The 18,739-nt window shown below is 40.0% G+C and overlaps 1 protein-coding gene across 4 annotated transcripts in view; it reads right to left on the reverse strand.

Moving 5' to 3' along the window:
- Window positions 1–2,392: 2,392 nt before the first annotated feature.
- The window catches only part of LOC116693376 (anillin-like), an 18,261-nt gene continuing 1,914 nt past the window's right edge, over window positions 2,393–18,739 (reverse strand). Inside the window, exons 4-26 of one of the 4 annotated variants that reach the window (XM_032522303.1) lie at window positions 17,594–17,686; window positions 16,202–16,386; window positions 15,810–15,902; window positions 15,241–15,330; window positions 14,434–14,521; window positions 13,160–13,939; window positions 12,704–12,823; window positions 11,898–12,232; window positions 11,694–11,788; window positions 11,394–11,523; window positions 10,139–10,274; window positions 9,176–9,358; window positions 8,448–8,574; window positions 8,028–8,076; window positions 7,635–7,688; window positions 7,520–7,552; window positions 7,410–7,431; window positions 7,069–7,178; window positions 6,449–6,502; window positions 5,878–5,964; window positions 4,594–4,701; window positions 4,358–4,503; window positions 2,393–3,692 (exon numbers count right to left, since the gene is read on the reverse strand). In XM_032522303.1, the coding sequence (XP_032378194.1) occupies window positions 3,527–3,692; window positions 4,358–4,503; window positions 4,594–4,701; window positions 5,878–5,964; window positions 6,449–6,502; window positions 7,069–7,178; window positions 7,410–7,431; window positions 7,520–7,552; window positions 7,635–7,688; window positions 8,028–8,076; window positions 8,448–8,574; window positions 9,176–9,358; window positions 10,139–10,274; window positions 11,394–11,523; window positions 11,694–11,788; window positions 11,898–12,232; window positions 12,704–12,823; window positions 13,160–13,939; window positions 14,434–14,521; window positions 15,241–15,330; window positions 15,810–15,902; window positions 16,202–16,386; window positions 17,594–17,686 (3,284 nt within the window). In that variant the 3' untranslated portion in view covers window positions 2,393–3,526. The remainder of the gene's footprint in view (window positions 3,693–4,357; window positions 4,504–4,593; window positions 4,702–5,877; window positions 5,965–6,448; window positions 6,503–7,068; window positions 7,179–7,409; window positions 7,432–7,519; window positions 7,553–7,634; window positions 7,689–8,027; window positions 8,077–8,447; window positions 8,575–9,175; window positions 9,359–10,138; window positions 10,275–11,393; window positions 11,524–11,693; window positions 11,789–11,897; window positions 12,233–12,703; window positions 12,824–13,159; window positions 13,940–14,433; window positions 14,522–15,240; window positions 15,331–15,809; window positions 15,903–16,201; window positions 16,387–17,593; window positions 17,687–18,739) is intronic. The other 3 variants (XM_032522305.1, XM_032522307.1, XM_032522306.1) reach the window with 3 other exon arrangements.

Here is an 18,739-nt window from a genome sequence, read left to right on the forward strand (position 1 = left end):
CTGCAGCTGTTTGACCAGCGCCAGCTACTACCACTGAGGGAAGTTTGTTTGTTAAGTCCTGTGATCTGGCTGCCCTGTTTATGCCTTCAAACTTCCCGGATCTCTTCAAAACACAGCAAGGAGTGTGCCAAGTGGCCCCGTGGCTGGAGCCAACACAAACACGCAAACATCTTTCAGTGCTGCACTTCATATTTCCTTATGCAATTCTAGGATATGTGTTGTGAGCTACCTTTAAATACCAAATTTAATCTGAATAAGGGAGACAATTGTGAAAGAGCGGACTTTGAGAAAGCTTGAGTGGGATGTGATCGGTATGCGTTGTATGTTAAGGGACTGTATGAAAGTTATTTTGGTTTGGAAGGAACCTTATGTTTTACGTTTTTTAAAGAAAGATCCTTCGACAGTTAATATTTTTTTTGGACTCTGCTTATGACTTACTTATAAAATCTACACACTAATATATCTATACACTAATATGAATACACAATAACATTTTATTATGTTATTTATAAGTTGATATGGTAAATTTCCAACAAACACATCCAGCAGATAGGGAGCAACAATAGCATCTATTTAAAGTTGTGTTTCTGGTCACCTTATAAGTGAAAGTCCAAAAGCCCCCTACCCATATTTTTGTTTTGGTCTCCAACAACCCCTGGGAAATAAGAACTGGCTCTTTAGCTGCTAAATGCTCCGCTATGTGATTTTGCAACTGGAAACAACAATGAGAATAAAGAGAGCAAATCAAATTTATCAAGTTTTGGACCATACAACCAAAGCATTAGGCATAAAGACAGAAAAACCCTCCATCATGCTGAGGGGAACTGCAGACTGGGGAGATGAATTTGTCACTATGCTTTCTGTCTCAAAATTCCCATCTTGTTTGATCATATTTTATTATAAAATCTTTGCTGATTTTAACAACAAATGAAACGCAAGGTGTATTTTATGCATGGATGGAATCCAATTCAGATGGAAAGGCTAAAATAAAATATGAATCTGTGGTTTTTAAATGTTTATAGTCCTTTATTATAATCACTGTGTAAGAGCATTGCACTAGAGAATGCCAAAAACCTTTTGTTGATCAATGTGTGGAAACAGACCAAAGGGTCCATACTGGTATTGTGTTTGTCTTCCTTCTGTCAAGGTGGTTGCATTTGTCAGTCACACTAAGAAGGCCACCCACCTCAGTACCATGTCTTGTATATTTGCCACACAGAAACAATTTCCTTTAAAGCCATTTAAAGAACAGAGCAGAGGTTGACACACCAGGATGTTGTGCAGAATGTATTCCTGTCAGGGTGGGACCACATTGCTAAGGACAACAAGGCCGCTGACCTGCTGTTCTCTAGTCTGGTCACACCGACAGCGAGGCTCAGTGCAGTCAGGAGTTTCTTCCACCGTTGTGTTGCTGGCTGCTCAGTCTCTCCCTCTGCTGTAAATCTAACAACAACCGGCATTCACAGCTGTCCTGCAGGATGAAACCAGAGTTGGAGAGGAAGTCTAACATCCAGACAATTGACACTAACTTGACTTTTTTTTTTTTTTTCCTTTTAACAATGTCCATTCAACAGTTGATGCAGAGGACACTGTGTTGCCAACTGCTGGTCACATAGATATGAAATTTAACTGCGATGTTCTGTCTCCAGACGATGGTTACCTGCTGCTCTCTAGCACCATCATAAGATCAACATTTCAACAAATCTAGTCACCAAAAAACTGGACAAATGAAAATGTTGACATTTTGATTAGGGTTTTAATAAATGGATGTGCATAATTAACATGTTTCCATGTGCAATAAACATACTGTACATAGATTACTGCCATATAGCCAGCCAAACCCAAAATTCAGCATACTGTACCACCCCCCAGGGTATACTAATTCTGTTAACAGCTGATTTTAACACAGTTGTATGTCTTGCCCCCCACACCCGTTGTTGTTATCACCTTGGTCTGCAACACCCAGCAGCGCCTCCACCCATAGGAGCTATGGGACGAACAGGAAGTCTAATTCTAGACAACTTCCTGTATGACATTCCTGACCTGAGCTGCCTTCCTGCCAGAGACTCTCCCAGGCTCCGTATGTATAGCAGGTCTAGGGTTTCACCAGCCACACTTACATTCCTTTATATGTGCATTTAACTGCCTGTACAGGAGAAGAGTGTGGTGAGGGATGGGAAGTATTTAAACCGATTCAATCTATTAGTCTGGGACACTTGTTCAAAATCTGCGCACTGATTTCAACTTAAAGGTTTTAATTAATTAAAAGTATCAACAGGATATTATCTAATGTTAGTGAGTCATAAATTAGACTTACTAGCCTTTGTACCAGCACTTGGATACAAACCCCAGGCTGATTGGTTCATAATAAGTCCATAAATGTAAACTGTTGTTGTAGCCATTTCAAATCAATTTATTTAATTGGTACCTTTGATTAAGTGCATAGAATGAGAGTTCACATGAAAAACATTTATAACAAAGTTACAGACTAATTGGTGGAAATACATGGAAAAGAACAGGACATCAGACAGAACAGACTACATTCATTGTAGCAGCATCACTACAGTCCCCTCTCTTCCCTCACCAGTTCTCTCATCCACTGTATTACACGTATATTAGTCGTTTTTTTTTTTACATATGTGTTAATGTTTTTTTATGTGCAGTAACCCAAATTATGTAGTAGTTAGGAATATAAGGTAACACTGCAAGCCACTGGGTAGGAAGTGAAACTCCAGATATTTGGACATTACATTCAAATATCTTTTGCTTCAGTGGAACAAAATCCTGCTTCCACCAGATATAGATTGTCGGGCCAGATGATCAAAAACCTTTTTACCCAACAGAATCAGATAGTGTCTGTCTGTACGAGTACGAAAGGCTACCATTCCAACACTAGCTAGCATTCCTTCTATAGCTTTATGATTTGTAGGGTTTCCTTCTATTTCAAATACATTCTTACTGTAGATTAGCGGAGTAGAGTCTTCAACATTTATTAGTGTCTATATAATCTAGTTAAATCGTTATCCTTCCAGTTTAATTCTAAATACATGAGTAAATAATCTCAAAAACATAAGCTACAAATTTCACCTTAGCTAAGGAAAGTGACCAAATATTGCCAGCAAAAGGCTAAAGCAGCTGATTGCCACAGAAAAACTTAAAATAAAACCTTTTTCCACAAAATCACGACAATAAATGGCAACTGTTACTGAGCAAATAAAAGAAAAAAAATGAAAACCAACAGTAATGATTGGATTCTGATTAAAAGAAGTAAACAATAGTATGAAAATCAAAAAGATGCCTCCCAAAAAGAAAATTCTATGTGAGATGTGTAACGTTTTGCCTAGTTGACTGTAAATCAGATCCTATAAAGACAACGCTGATCTCTTGCAGCAACTGAAATCTAAACTCTGTCGTCAGGTCATCTACCTGCAACATGAAAGCTGCTCACACAGTGACTGCATGGATCCGAAGCAACAGAAACTATCTGAGATCAAATCTGAGTAGATATGTTGGCTTAGTAATGTAGTTACAGTATGCTCTCCCTCAGGGTCGCACCGATGGACGTGTTGGACTGCTGACTCGCTGTTTTGGTTGCTGATGTTCGGTTCCATGTGTGAAAGTCCAAAAGAGCTTGACTGAGTTTCTCCATCCAGTCCAATCCCTCCAGTTTGGTGTCAGCTGAAAACCAACACCTGAAGAAGAAGAAGACCATCCATCAGCATTGTAAGAACAGTTAAAGAAGCCAGACATGTCTGTTATAGACGCTACGGAGTCTGTTAAAACAGTTGAGTATTAAAGTGTCCTACTGTGGTAAACTTACAGTAAAATAGAGGACAAAACAACTAATGATGCTTTCTGTACTTTTTCCTCCCAATTAAGACCCCATCCAGTGGCACACAATGTAAAACGTGATAGAAAAGAGTGTAGAGGGTGTTAATTCATTTCTAGACACAGCCCAATTACTGATGTCACAGAAGGCGTTTTCCATCAACTGTCAAAAGTAAAACACCCTTTGTGACATCATTAGCTGGCTGCAGCCAGAAAAGCAACATGCTTTCGTGCTTACTGTAAACAGAACTGCCAAATACATTTAAACAGGTTGTCATTATAAATGAGTCTTACTCTAGATTGGCCAAGATTTGCAATTTCAAACAATCTGTGCCTTAACAAAACAGTAGGTCTGGATTTCAGAGGGAAAGTAAGTTGTTTATTATCCATTAACACAAAAAACATCATAAAAAAAAGAATCCTGAGACGTGCTTTGAGGCTCTCATAAAACTAAAATAATTTTAGTGTATTTACACTTCCCTCCCACAGATCTCATTTTTGACAGCGTTTCACTTTTATTTAACCTTACCTGGCCAAGGCGTCCTGGCTGGAGTCCTGCTGCTGTTCGATGTTGCTCACCAGCTCAAAGGTGAAAGGTCGAGCACATGAGTCCCTCTTCACAGGCCTCACACTCTGAAAGGGGGAGCTGGACAGAGAAATGCTGCCCTCTGCTTCCTGGGAGGTTAAAACAGAAGACAGAATTAAAGCTGTAAAAAAGTAACCTGGTGACTTAGTCTGCAACTCAGTCTTTTAGACTATCCATACCTTAGTTTCTTTGTCATTGGGGTGGTTCCAGTAGTCCATTTGGCATCCAACCAGAACAAAATATCTGCGATGCCACACACCGTATCCACTGATCATCTCAAACATCGTCTGGAAACAGATCCATAAAAAAAAACAGGGAAGTAAAACCAGCAAAAATGCAGTTTGAAACATCTGTTTTAATACATCTATGGGAAAAGGTTGATAGCTGCAAAGATTAATCAATTAGTTGTCAATTATTAAATTAATCGCACTATTCTGATAATCAATTTGAGTCATTTAATGAAAATAAAAAAGTAAAACTTCTCTGAATACAGCGTCTCAAATGTGAATATGTTCTAGTTTCTTCACTCTTCTGGGACAGTAAATAGAGTATCTTTGCATTTTGGACAAAAGACATTTGAGGATCATTTGGGCTTTGGGAAACATTGATCAACATTTTTTACCATCTTCTGACATTTTATTAATTAAAAACTTGGTTGCGGCCCTAAAAAGGTCTGTCCTATCGGTTTTGATTAGTAAAAAACTGTTGTGAAGCTGAACCTTGGCAAAACTGAGCAACTCTTCATTTCAAGAAAGGCATCTCCTGTCGGTGACCTCTTCAACACTTCTGAATAATCTGTAGTGTCCCTCGACTCGGACTGTCAGGACCCTGGATGACTAGCTGTCTTTTGCTGCAAACATCCTAGCGCTAACTCGTTCCTGCAGATTCAATCTCTACATCACCCGGAGGATACATGGCCTGGTCCATGCTCTGGTCGTCTCACGCATATACTACTGAAACTAGCCCCTGGCTGATTTGCTTATATGAGCCAGCTGGTCTTAAACGTACTCAAGTTCTCCACACTACACCAGGACCTGTTTGCCAGCTACCAATTGCAGCTAAAATATGATTCAAGACACTGGTCTTTGGTAGCACTGTTGTGCTGTGAATGACTCAACCCATTCTACATCCACTACACTCAAATCTCAATCTACTACCTACAAAGGGAGCCCAGCTACCTACCACTCTAGAAGGTCACAACTGTTTGCAGTCTGGGCTGCACCTTGGCCTATAAAATAAAAATATCATGTATATACAATGTATAATATTATGCATATGTCTGTAAATGTAACACTTGAAGTAGATTGGCAAATTTGATGAAGTTGTTGTGCTTGCATGATTCTTCAACTTCTTGAAGTTGTACCCACATTTGAATGCACTTGCTGTAATTTGATTTGGGTAGAAGCATCAAATAAACAAATCCAGAGAGCTGTTTTGAACATAAGCAACATCACATTACTGACCAGGAAGCCTTGGTGCTGTACATTAGAGTGGCCTTCGCTGTCCAGTTGCAGGTAGATGTTGCCCTCTAGAGGTGAGAGAAAAGGCACCTGTAGTCCAGAGAGGCAGGGGACACACGGTTAAACTGGTTATGATGTGGAAAAAGATGTGGAGCAAGAAGAAACAGAAAAGCAGCAGAGAAGCATGAAGCAGAAAACTGTGTTTTAAGAATTTCATTCCAACATGCTTTTGTTGGCTACCTGAAATCCAACAACTTTTCACAAGATACACCACGGTGCATACTGTATTTTGGACTGAAATGACTGTAAACTACTGATAATTGATTAAAAGTGTAGTTTCTATGCTGCCATTTCCCTCTAGGACCTCATGTAATCCAAAATGAAATGATGCAGAGAAACAATTTACTGAGTTTTGAGATTAGATTGAAAAGCTAGATTTGGGTTGTAATGCAAATACTATCAAGATTGAGGTTGTGGTTAATTTGTATGACTAAAGTCTTGATTCAGAGTCTAGGTTAGTTTTTGCAGAGGGAACCGGTCAGAGGCAAAGGGCAGTGTCATGGATGAGTGAAACCTTTTCCTGAAATTCATCTCCCAGCAGTTTCCTGATTTTGCCTTCGAGTTTCATCTGAGTGGAGGAAGCAAAACAGAGAGAGGGGGAGGGAGGGAGGCAGACAGAAAGTTACATCACCAGTGAGACCACCCATGTGTAGAAACCTCTAACAGAATAATGAAAGCACCAAAGGGGTGAGAAGTGGTGCCCGTATCACTGAGCTTCTTCTCTGGTCAGTCAGTGCTGGAGGTGAAAAATTGCACAGAAAGGTGCAAACCCTGGTGACCGTGGATGCGTTACTACTGCCATGCTTTTCCTTTTTGAATGCCATCATTCAATTACCAATTACCCTAAAATGTACATGTGTGTACTTACAGAAGAATCCAAACTGCATTTATGAAGTGTTATTTTTTTACTTGCTAAACTGACAAGATATCCAAGTTGACATGGCTGGGACTTGTTTTGGATAACTGAAAGTTTGCAGTAGTTTCTACTGGTTTTAACTATTAAAGTTATTCAACAATCCTTCTAACAAAACTGCTATAAACGGTACATATTTCACCAGCAGACAATCTTCTGGGCCAGACAGTGTACACATCCCTTCTCAACAATTAATTCTCAGATATCCAGAAGGGACATACCTTATCCAGAGGGAACTTGCTGTGTCCCAGTGAGGCTAAGGTGATCTTATGAGAGCCCACCAGACAAAAGTTGCTGGAGCGACGAGTGTTGAGAGCAGGAAGAGCACCAGCTGAAAGACAAAGAAGCGCAGAATAAAAACTCATAAAAATTCAGTCAGCAATATGCATGACTGTTATGGCCATTAAGTTTATTTGGTAAAAACGAACAGGCTCCAAAAAGGTTTTCTAAACATTTACCAGCATTCACTCCAGAGCGTTGAGTGTAGAGATAAGTTAAACGGGGGGACAACCAGCCTCCTTGTACTATAACAAATATGGACCAACAAAAAAACTCAACTTACATGTTTGACTGTTACTGGCTCTCTGTGAAAAAGAAAAACTTTAGGTGAGGTAAAAAACAGCAACACACACACGATAATAAATGTAAATTAAATAAAAACTGGATACTCACTGAGATAGTGTTCAGAAGCTTTCTTGGTGTGACCTGAGTAAATAAAGACAACATAAATGAATTAGACTGTCATTGATGAATAAACACCTGCTCATTATTTGGCCTACCGACTTACCCGAGACTTGGTGGTGGTCCGGTCCATGCTGCAGTTAGTAGCTGAAGTGTGGGACTAGATGGCACAAACAGACACATATTGAAATCCACAAATGACATCAGCTCTAGCAGTGCGCTGCAATGCTCAATGCACCCAACGACTTATTAAGACAACTAGCATGATTGCAAACAATCCTCTTCAGTTACCTCACCTTTGCAAACAGCAAAGCGCACATTTCTGTCACAATACTGGCATACCCCCATGCATCAGTGTTAGGGAACATAGGTTACAACGGAGAAAATAAATCTTCTGGAACTCCAAACCCTTTGTTATTCAATGCTTTTATTCCAATTAGTATTTGAATGAATAGGTAATTAAGAACTGTACGTTAAAATGTCAAATGTTTTGTCTCACCAGACTGTAGACTTCCACATCAATCTCAAAGTGTGAGCGGATATCCTTCCTGAAATATCAAGGAGACAAAACTATATTATATGCAATAATCTATACATTCCCACTGGAATGATCACACTGACACAGTCATAAGTATCTTCAAACCCAAAGGGCAAGTGAGCAAAATGTATTTTAGAACCAGCGCATGAAACCAATGGAAAAAGAGTGTCCTACAGTTGCCTGGATGTGACCATTTATTAATCTTTTAACAAAGATATATAAAAAGAAACCCAACGGTTTTGCAGAGTGATGTCCATGGGTTTTATTACAAAACAAAAACATTTGTCAATTCAGAAAAAGAAAACAAGATGTAAATGCACTGTTCCTGGTACAAATTTGCTGCATTAGATTAATCAAAAGAAGTACCACAAACCAGCTTACAGAGTGACAGAGGTAGGGAAGGAGATGGTGTCTCCATTCTGAGCATCAGCAGCCGTGGCCAGCGGGGTGGCCACAATGTTGCAGGGCCCGTAGCGGATCAGCACAAAAAAGTAGTGACTCGGCCGACCTAAGAAAAAAGAAGAAAGAAAATTACACAAAGAAATAAATCCTTTTAATGTCATTCACTACAATTATGTTAAGCCTTGAATTTTAAAATAGGTTTTAATTGACACCACACAAATGCATCATGATGTTAAAAGGTATACTAAGCAGCAATTGCTGGTTGGTGTTTCTAATCGGGCTAAATCTATACTACACGTTTAAGTCTTGCCTCCACACTACTTTGTTGATGTAGAGCCTCTAAAACTGAGAAATTTGGTTTTGGTTTGAAAACTCTGGGGTTGCTTTGTAGTCTGGTCACAAAAAAGATGCACGTTGGTCAGTTTAATTGGTTAGGTATGCTTAAATCCCTTTCTTTAACAGTTGCGTCGCGTTGTCAGTCCAAGCAAATAAATCCTTGGTCTAAAAATGTTCTATCACCAAAATATTTTCTCTACTATTTATCAAATTCAGGAAGAGGACAGGGTATCTGTACATAGTAACTGCCTTTGTATGAGTCTTTAAATTGTTTTTTTTAGAGATATGTTGCTCAGTTTGCCTTTATTATAAGTTAAAAAATGTAAACAAAAAATAAAAACAGTAGTAACAATGTTTCCTTGATGTGCTACCTGTGCGGTTGTGTGAGGAGCACACAAATTCCACCTTAAGAGGCAGCTGAATGTTTGTGATGGCGACAGTCCCTCTGCAGGCCTGCTGGGAAACATCCTCCTTGTCCTCTTCTGCTGCATCTTCTGAGTTCCTCTCCTCCCTCAGTCTGACCACCTCGGCCAGAAGGGCAGAGCGTTTCTCACCTAAAACAGACAATACATTACAAAATAATAAGCAACACAAAAAGAAATAAGAAACAGAAATAGCACATCCTAAGGAAAGCTTATTGTGGGACTCTAGTGGCTGTAATTCTGCACCAAGGATGAATTTCAGGAAAGAGACTTTAGATACAGTATTAGGGACCACTAAGGTCTCTTTGAAAGAGACTTCAGATACAGGATTAGGGACCACTAAGGTCTATATAAAAGAGACTTCAGATACAGTATTAGGGGACCACTAAGGTCTATATAAAAGAGACTTCAGATACAGTATTAGGGACCACTAAGGTCTATATAAAGAGACTTCAGATACAGGATTAGGGACCACTAAGGTCTATATAAAAGAGACTTCAGATACAGTATTAGGGACCACTAAGGTCTATATAAAAGAGACTTCAGATACAGTATTAGGAACCACTAAGGTCTATATAAAAGAGACCTCAGATACAGTATTAGGGACCACTAAGGTCTATATAAAAGAGACTTCAGATACAGTATTAGGGACCACTAAGGTCTATATAAAAGAGACTTCAGATACAGTATTAGGGGACCACTAAGGTCTATATAAAAGAGACTTCAGATACAGTATTAGGGGACGACTAAGGTCTATATAAAAGAGACTTTAGATACAGCATTAGTGGACCACTAAGGTCTATATAAAAGACACTTCAAATATAGTATTAGGGGACCACAAAGGCCTATATAAGTGAATCCAAAAAGCAGTATGTCATAGGACCTATAAACCAAAAATCTTGTTGTACATACTGGAGACCAACAGCAGTTTCTCAGCTTCAGCCTCCTCCAGCGAGCCACGTCCATGCTCCTCATCAGTACAGCAGCTCAGAGCCTGCAGGGTTTGGCTGATCACAGACTGCAGCTTCCCTGCTTCTTCATTCAGAGCCTGGACAAACACAGGGCAATATGCAAGGTTGTGGTTGCAGTTTACATTTAAAGTTGACTGGATTAATAGCATGTGGTCTCGTATTGCCAGACCTTCCTCCACAGCGCTGCAAAAGGAAGGTCTGGCTAGTCCACACAGCATTCCGGGAGTGGGACAAAAATGGGCTCTGGTTTAATTGCATTTCTTTAAACCAATCACAATCATCTTGGGCGTCGCTAAGCACTGGATACAATGGCCCAATCCCAAATTGAGCCCTGAGGACTAAGAACTACAGACTCAATTGATCTCAGGTGCTAAGTGAGTGAGTGGATGAGGCCACATGGGCTCACATTAGGTATAAATGGGATTGGGACAGCACTTCAAAAGATCACATGTTACCATGGCAACGTTTAATAAGATTTTGCTGACACTTGCCGGTTTGGGTATTTTCATTTTAAGTTTCTTGCTTTACACACGGCCAAGGCCCAGGAGACGGCAGCCTGATTCCAAATGTTTCAAACTCTTGTCTTACAAGCTGGACAACAGGTCCGTCCCGCTTTGTGGTCCTGCTGTTGTTTACCTTTGTAATTTCCGGATTTCCCTATGGTCTCTGCAGTAAACGCCACAACGCTTTGAACTATGGGTAATTCTCTTTAGGGACGTTTGCATTGATGCACACTCATGGAAAAGGGTGTGAGCCCGGACTTTGGGATTGGGCCATTGACGGTGCCTCGGTAAAAATAGCCTTGGGATGAACTTGTTTTGGTGGAACATGTGTATGTTCAAAAGTTGTTTTAGTCGTGTGAGAGAAAACTCAGATTAAACAGGTAGTCTAACTATCTAGCTGGATTTACCCAGCAGAGATCTGAGGACCAGGTAAACATAGTCCTCAGAAATCCACCAGAGGTTAGAATGCCGACACAGAGAAAGAGGAAGGGGACGGACTTCCGGACGAAAATTAAGGACATCAGGCACCTGAACAATCTTGGAAGTGAAACGTCGTCAACCTAGACTAAATATCATGTAATAAAAGTAAACATAGTTAGATCTCCTCCTAAATACTGATTGACCTACTATGAAATGAATGGATTAATAACAGTTAATAGGTTCTTTTTATTGTAAACAGTGCTACACACACACCGCAATTTTCTTCTTGGTGTTGACAAAGGGTTGAGGTTGGGACTTCTCTGGAGCTTGTCTCTGAACCCCTGGAGTGACACTCTGAATGGTGGGCAGCTTTTTTTGTCTTTGTGTGCGGTAAGCATCGATACTGTAAATCACAGAACAAGCCAAATTAAGGATGTTAACAATATAACCTTATAACAATACAATAACAATATATAGCTTGAGGAAGTGTTGTCTGGCAAAAGACAATGATGATTCAAGACAGAATTTAATCTTGGTTTATTCCAAAACAGAATTTGCCTAGGATGTTATCACCTGTATAGAGGAGCAGATTCAGCAAGAGGGGTGTTAGTCTCTTCTGGAGTCAAGACCAAAGAGGGAGGATTAGATTCCTGGCTCGCTGCCAGTCGCTGTTGGTGGAATACAGAAGATTATATATTTTCACAGGTTGTGAATTTATCAGAAAGCTCCCCTAAAGGGAGCTCCTTTATGGACAACTCAGTTATAAATAGGACTTACCAGAGGGGTGACCACAGCCTCTACAGACCTGCTGAGAGGAGAGAGGATGCCGCTGCTAGGAAAAGTCAGCAGCTCATCACCGTTGCTTTCAAGCTGCTTGCTCTCGTCACACTCTTTTGCTTTTGACTCCCTGTCTTCTTCACTTTTCTCCTTCTCGGACTCAGTGTCCAGCTTCTCTTTGTCTCCAGAGAAAACGCCAATGCCACTGTCGTGGTCCTCAGTGTCTTCATTCACCCTCTTCTCCTCCATCCTTCCAGCATAGTCCAGCACCTCCTCGAACATCTGGTCAATCATATCAGCGGTGTTGGTCTCATCGTGAGAGCTCAGCTCAGCATCTGTCGAAAAAGACATTCACTAACGGATAAAACACTTTCTAAAACAAATAGGTAGATGGCTGCTGAGGTCCCCAACAATTGTTATGTTTCAGGTTCATGCCCAGACCCATTTAGTGCATGTGTGTAATACCAATCTTTCTTATGGCCCCATATTGGCCTCTCCACTTGTACTTCCCAACACACTTAAGATGAAAAAATATAGATTATACACATTATTTCTGATTATGTTCAAGTAAAAGAGAAATACCCATACAAACTTCTGCGAACACTATGTGTGCATATTTGGTTGTGTGCAGTGTGAAGAAGCATGTTCAAACCTTTAGCCACCCAGTGATTTCGCAAACATGCTGCTCTTAGAAAGAACTGAGTATTTACCAGTGATTTTTGTCCTACCAACAAACTATTTCACCCACTTGACTTCTCCCAATGTGTCGTCAAGAGCTCAGACCTACACCTTGTTACTGATCTCACCTGACATACTTATCTCTGTCCTGGACTCCATGGAGGTACTGGCCTCAGACAGGGTTGAGTCATTGATTAGCTCAGGCACCAGGACAAAAGTGACTTTCTTTGAGCTTTCTCCACCCTCTGCCTTGAGAGTTTTTCTTGTCAGCCCATCTACAACAGCCTGCTTATCATCTACTGCATCTTGCTCCATTTCCTGTCTCTCCAAAAGGTGATCTGACACCCGGACCTCTGTCAAACTCTGACCTCCATCATTTCCATCAATGTCTGATGATTCAGCCTCTACCTTAGATTTTGCTAAATCTTCGATATTTCTTTCAAATTCTGTGTACACTGTCTGTGTTTCTTTTAGAGCAACATTTGCAAGAGGAGATGCTTTTGGTTGTTTCACTCTGGTACTCGGGCCTCTTCTGTCTGATTTGAGATCCATGTCTTCTTTTGTATTGACCTTCTGTATCTCCTTTGACTGTTGCCTCATATCCTTCCTATGGGTATATTCTCTTGTGTCTTTCTGGTTTAGTTTCATTGCAGTAAATCCTTCACAGGACTTTGTGTTCAAATTAGATTGGTGTTTCACAGAGGCATCTAAACAACTTTCGGACCCATCCGCGTCAGGTCTAGGTTTCTTATCTTCTTGCATTTCAGAGGAGCCAGCAATCTCAGCAGAAGCATCGCCCAATTCACATTCACCCTCCTGGGTGTCCAATGGTTCACTATGATCTGAAACACTGACTCTAGTCTCCTTTTCCACTCTTGATAATTCACATTCCCTTTTCTCCTCTTTAACAGACACATTTTCCTCATTGCACACCTTGTCTTGAGGATATCTCCACGACCTTAACTCCTCATCTGTTGAGGGCTCAATTCCCTCTTCACTGTTTATAGAACCGTCAATTTCTTCAAATGAAAACACCTCAAACTTTTCCTGTTCAACTACTGTGGAAACCTTAACTGTGTCCTTCATGTTTGACTCATGAGTTGATTCTAGCAAGCTTTGCTCATCTCCAAAAGGTGCTCTGGAGAAAGTCTGATCCTCGCTAAAAGACAATTTCAATACAGTCTGGGTGTGTGGTCGTTGGCTCCCTAGCTGCTTCTCTTCATTTGCAACTGAAGCGTTGTACTCTTTATCCCCTCTGATGGCATCCCCTCGATAAGCATTTTGCTTCTTGCATTGCATGTGCTGCTGCCCCTCAGAGATTTTACTCTCTAGAGATGCTTCACTGTCACTGGGGGCCCTTTCACCTGTTGAATAAGTAGTCTTACATCTTAATACTAGGCTACCAAAGTTTCATACATGTACATTTGTGAAAAACACAACACAAATTGACAAAAACATAACAGCAAATGCAAGGACTGAATTAAAGAAATGTGTGCCAACTCTCTTTGTACTGGCTGCTATTTATGTACTTCCACTAGCAGAAAGACTATTCTGACTCCTATAAAAAAATAGGGGTGCACAAATCACACTTTTTCTGTCTTATTAATTGTGGCAGTTAAACCCAGGTTACACATCAATTCTTTTTTAGAGTTGTACGCAAATGTGGATCAGTTGCATGAATGTTTGGGAGGGATATTACTATTTTAACAGTAGGCACTAGGCAGTAGATCCGTTAAGGACATTCCTACATCTATTGCTAGGTCCTGGTGTGTATTGACCTAATTCTCTAAACTATAAAAACAAAATGTGTTGATGAGGACAGTATGAGGCAAAGCCACTTTGTGGTCAAAAGTCTTACCTTTCCCATCTGAAGATTGCTTCTTTGCACATGATGTAGGAGCTTCAATGAAGCTGCCATCTTTCATCTCAGCATCATCATCTATCTGCTGGAAGCAACAATATCTTTATTTGATGTTTAATATTGTAATGTAATCAAAGTGAATGCAACAAAAACTTAAAAGGTCATGTGCCCAACAACCAGAGAAACTGTGTAAAAATAAAAAGGGCAGAAACTTATAGCACACAAGCAAATAAAACAACGTATTAAAACTCAAAACTTGCAAACCCTGAGTGACAAAAAAAACAAAAAACAGTGGAGTAGAGCAATTAATGACAAGGTGGAGTTAAGATGAATAGTCAAAATACACATTTACAAACACCTCCGAGGTGACTATGTAATACATAGTTTGCCCTGTGCATTACAGGGGTGATTTAATTTCAACAAAATACATGAATCTAATTAACTTGTAATGTTTATCTTAAATTAGACGTTAAGGTTCTCTACTGGTCATGACGTGTGAAGGGAAAAGATAATCCTTTGAGTACCCAATTTCCCCGAAACCACACCAGACCAGACTTAAATATGTGCACCATTTAAAAAGTGAACTTCCTTCCTCTGGAGCCACGTAAATGGGTAACAACTCTGCCAACAAAAGTAGTATACTTCTGTATACTCTGCATGCTGATATTTGCCTTGTTCTGTTCCATCCAATTGAATGCTTCTTACTGCCCAAATCAATACTACCCATTCTGGTGGCTCCATGTATTGGTCATATGTCAAAGCACAAACGTGACCACAAAGAGGGTTATTTGGTCACAGACTCACATCCCAGGGCTGCATAGGAGGCCAATGAACTCTCCCTCTAGATCTAGGAACCCAGGAGGAGTTAGTTGAGGGGCCAGGAGGGGTCCATCTCTGATAATGTTTACAGAAACTGGTGTGTAAGAAAATCCAACAACTTGGGAAATTGCTCACTAAACAAAACATTACATCCACACACAAAAAAACAACTTACAATAGGAGCTTTTTTTGATCTGTAACATACTGTATGCCAGCCAAAGAGGACATCCTATTTGGAAATATAATAACTATCATATGTCATTTAAAGGGATACTTGGTTGATCCAACTCTTTGTGACCTTTTTTTGTTTTCAGTGGAACGCCACAGAGGGAAGCCAAAGACAGTTCTAAACACTGCAATTGTAAAGCAAAATATCGCTTTAATGGCAATTCAAGAATGAAACTGCCTGGTATTTGAAGAATATAGCCACTTCTTCCATAAAAAAAAAAAAAAATTGAGTGAGTTTGTTCTCGTCTATCTATATTTCTGAGCACAATCAACCACATCTACTTTAATATCATGCAACATATCATGATCCATGATCACAAACCCACCTGAGATAACGAGGGATCCGAGTTGCTCCTTTTCAGCCAGGCATTCTCACTGATTGGATGGATTTGCAACTGGCTCAACTCCTGTTCCCGTTCCTGATCAGTGAAACCATGTCACGTGTCAGACAAAAAAAGTACAAAGCAATTCACTGATTTGGATGTTCATATAATTAATGGTAATGCACATGCTGGTAGCTTTAGTTTAGAAAGATTTTAACATTTAAAGATTCACAGAAATAACGTTTTACAAATAATTTATGTTTGTAAATTTATATCACCAGGCTCCTGAGTTTATTTGGCCATCTAAGAAGAAGAACTTGGAGAGCTAGAATGGTGTGGATTCATGTAATTTAGGTACTGCTAATAAGTTTCAATGAACAAAGCCCTGAACCAACCTGGCGCATGCGAGAAGCTTGCTTGGAGCTAGATGCTGGGGTGCCGTGGAGTTTCTGCTGAATGGCACACACAAAGTTGGAGCGGGTCCGTGGCGAGGGGTCGGCAGAGCTCGGTGATGGGGGTGGGCCAGCCTGATAGACTGGCACTTTGAAACGCTCCAGTCGTTGATTAAACTCTCCCTCCCCTGGAGAAAAATAATTATAGCAATTCACTTTCCAACAAATTGAAAAAGTCAAATTTAAATTTAAAATTGGCAACACTATCCCAATCAAAATGTGTGTTTAGCCGACACCCAATTTATATATATTTTTTTTACTATATAATACAGCAGTATGGTTTGCGTACTTTGCTTTAGGACTTTTGCTGTCCATTGACATGTACACAAATTATATTAGGTACATATATTCTGTATATAAAGCAGATCGAACTCCAAGCATGACTCTAAAACTTAGCTTAAAAGCATAATATTAAATGAGTATACCTAAATGTTTGTTAACTCATTTTAAAGTTGGCCTAGAGAGAGATTTAAAGCACAGCAGTGGACAAGTGAGTTAAAAAAATGAATGAAGAGAGGAAGCAACGAAAAAAAGCACTGCTGGATTATGAGTGAATGCAGCGCTTCACTTGGGATTTAAGAGGGCTGGACAACCTGTTCTGTTATTGGCTTGGGGTTACACACCCATGTTGGGCCCTAAGGCTGGTTGTGGACATCCAGTATATATGTAGTCCTTTGGGTCTCACAGCGTATTAGTGCTGGCAGTAGTGTGAGCTGCACATGTGATGGGAGAATGCACTGTGCTTGTAGATGGCTATGAATTCCTATTTAATGGGATGCTGGCACTAGTTGTTCTTATTAAGAACTTTACAAGTCTTATTACCTGACATCAGACCTGCCCCCCTGGCCACTGTCAGGTTATATATGATGTGATATAAATATATGATATGAAGGCCAGAAACCGTTTTAGTCTAGTTCTTTAAAAAATTATTGTTGACTTCAATGTGTTTTCACTTGGTTTGTGGAAGACTAAGGTGCGGATATATACACTGTTGTTTTTTCACACATGTTTTTAACCATTATTATCATCACCATTTCTATGTCTAGAATGGAAAAGCTAGAGCAGATAAATAAATAAAAATCAAAAAGCTTAAACTCACAAAAAAAGATTAACTAAAATCATTTGATCTGAGAAGTTTTTTTAATTAGTGTGATCCCTTTTAACCTTTTCCGCATTTCACATTTATTTAGCTAAGACTTATAACGGCAGGGAAAACGCTGTTAGTAATGTGTCTGTAAAAGAATAAACAGAAAACAGGAAGTAACTGTATTCAAAAGTGACAAGTCTGATATTCATTCGAGGTTTTGGAATGTGTGCATTCATTTGCATCCTCACCAAGGCAATACTTTCTGAAGTCCTTTTCATGGATGGCTGATGGAATGCCAGCTCCAGGGTCCGACAGGCACCGCTGGACCAGAGGAGCTCCCCCTAAAACGACAAGCACTTGTTACAAGCTATAGTATTTGTCTTACACACTGCCAAACCAGCTCTACACAGATTGATCAGCACTCGGACGATAGCTCTTACCTTGCAGGCAGATTACACTGCTTGACTGTTGACCCTGCCTTGACATGTCACCATCTTGAGCAGTACAACAAGTACTGTAAAAATACACTGTAATACTCTCGTATGTACAAAATGGCACACTTGGTTTCCTGTTTGTTAGGTCCACCTTAGCTAAAACAAAGGCAGCCTAATAAAGCAGCCCTGCAAAAATACCCACCTACATACCTTCATAGAGGTTTTGTTGAATCTGTTTTAAAGAGGGGTCGTTGCAACTTTAAAAAAGGGTGATAGAATGATTATTTAGGGTATTTCACATTGTTCCTTAAGGGATCCTAACAGGGTCTGTAACATTGGTTGAGCTGAAAATGGCCTGGGGACTATTCTATCCGCCCTAATGCAACCCTGTGAAATAGCCCTAAAATGAAACAAGATTTTCTCCTTTAAATTGTATGTTCATGAATATTTAGATAAGCTGCGTGCTGATTGGTTGGTTTGCAACGAGCATAGCTGAGGAGCAAAGACCCAACATGGCCAACAGAAATGTAGAAAGTGTCAGCATTGCCTGTACAGCATGAAGCATTTACAACCGTGGTTCATTTTCAATAGTCTTGAAAAACTTCCAAACTTTCTTCTCTGTAATTCCCGTGGAAGTACACAGAGCAACGCACAGCTGAACTAGTGCGCGCGACCTACATCCAGAACAGCTGGTCTCACACCAGTGGTCTGTGCTTAAATTTTGGGTTGTGACAAAAGTACAGACCAGAGCAATATAATGTACAGCCATCAAGTTGACGTCAACTTTTTGCTTTGTTGGGATTCGCCCGTTTTCAGCTGCAGTTTCAAATTTTGACATTTGTATATGAAAAAGGTGAGGTTTTATGTATGTCCATTTTACCCTGCAATCTGTCGTTATTCAACTATGAGGAGGTAAACTTGGGTTTGCATTCTATCACCCCTTTAAAAGAAATTGGGGGG

This window comes from Etheostoma spectabile, chromosome 8, assembly GCF_008692095.1.
Source record: "Etheostoma spectabile isolate EspeVRDwgs_2016 chromosome 8, UIUC_Espe_1.0, whole genome shotgun sequence".
In the NCBI taxonomy this organism is placed as follows: domain Eukaryota; kingdom Metazoa; phylum Chordata; class Actinopteri; order Perciformes; family Percidae; genus Etheostoma; species Etheostoma spectabile.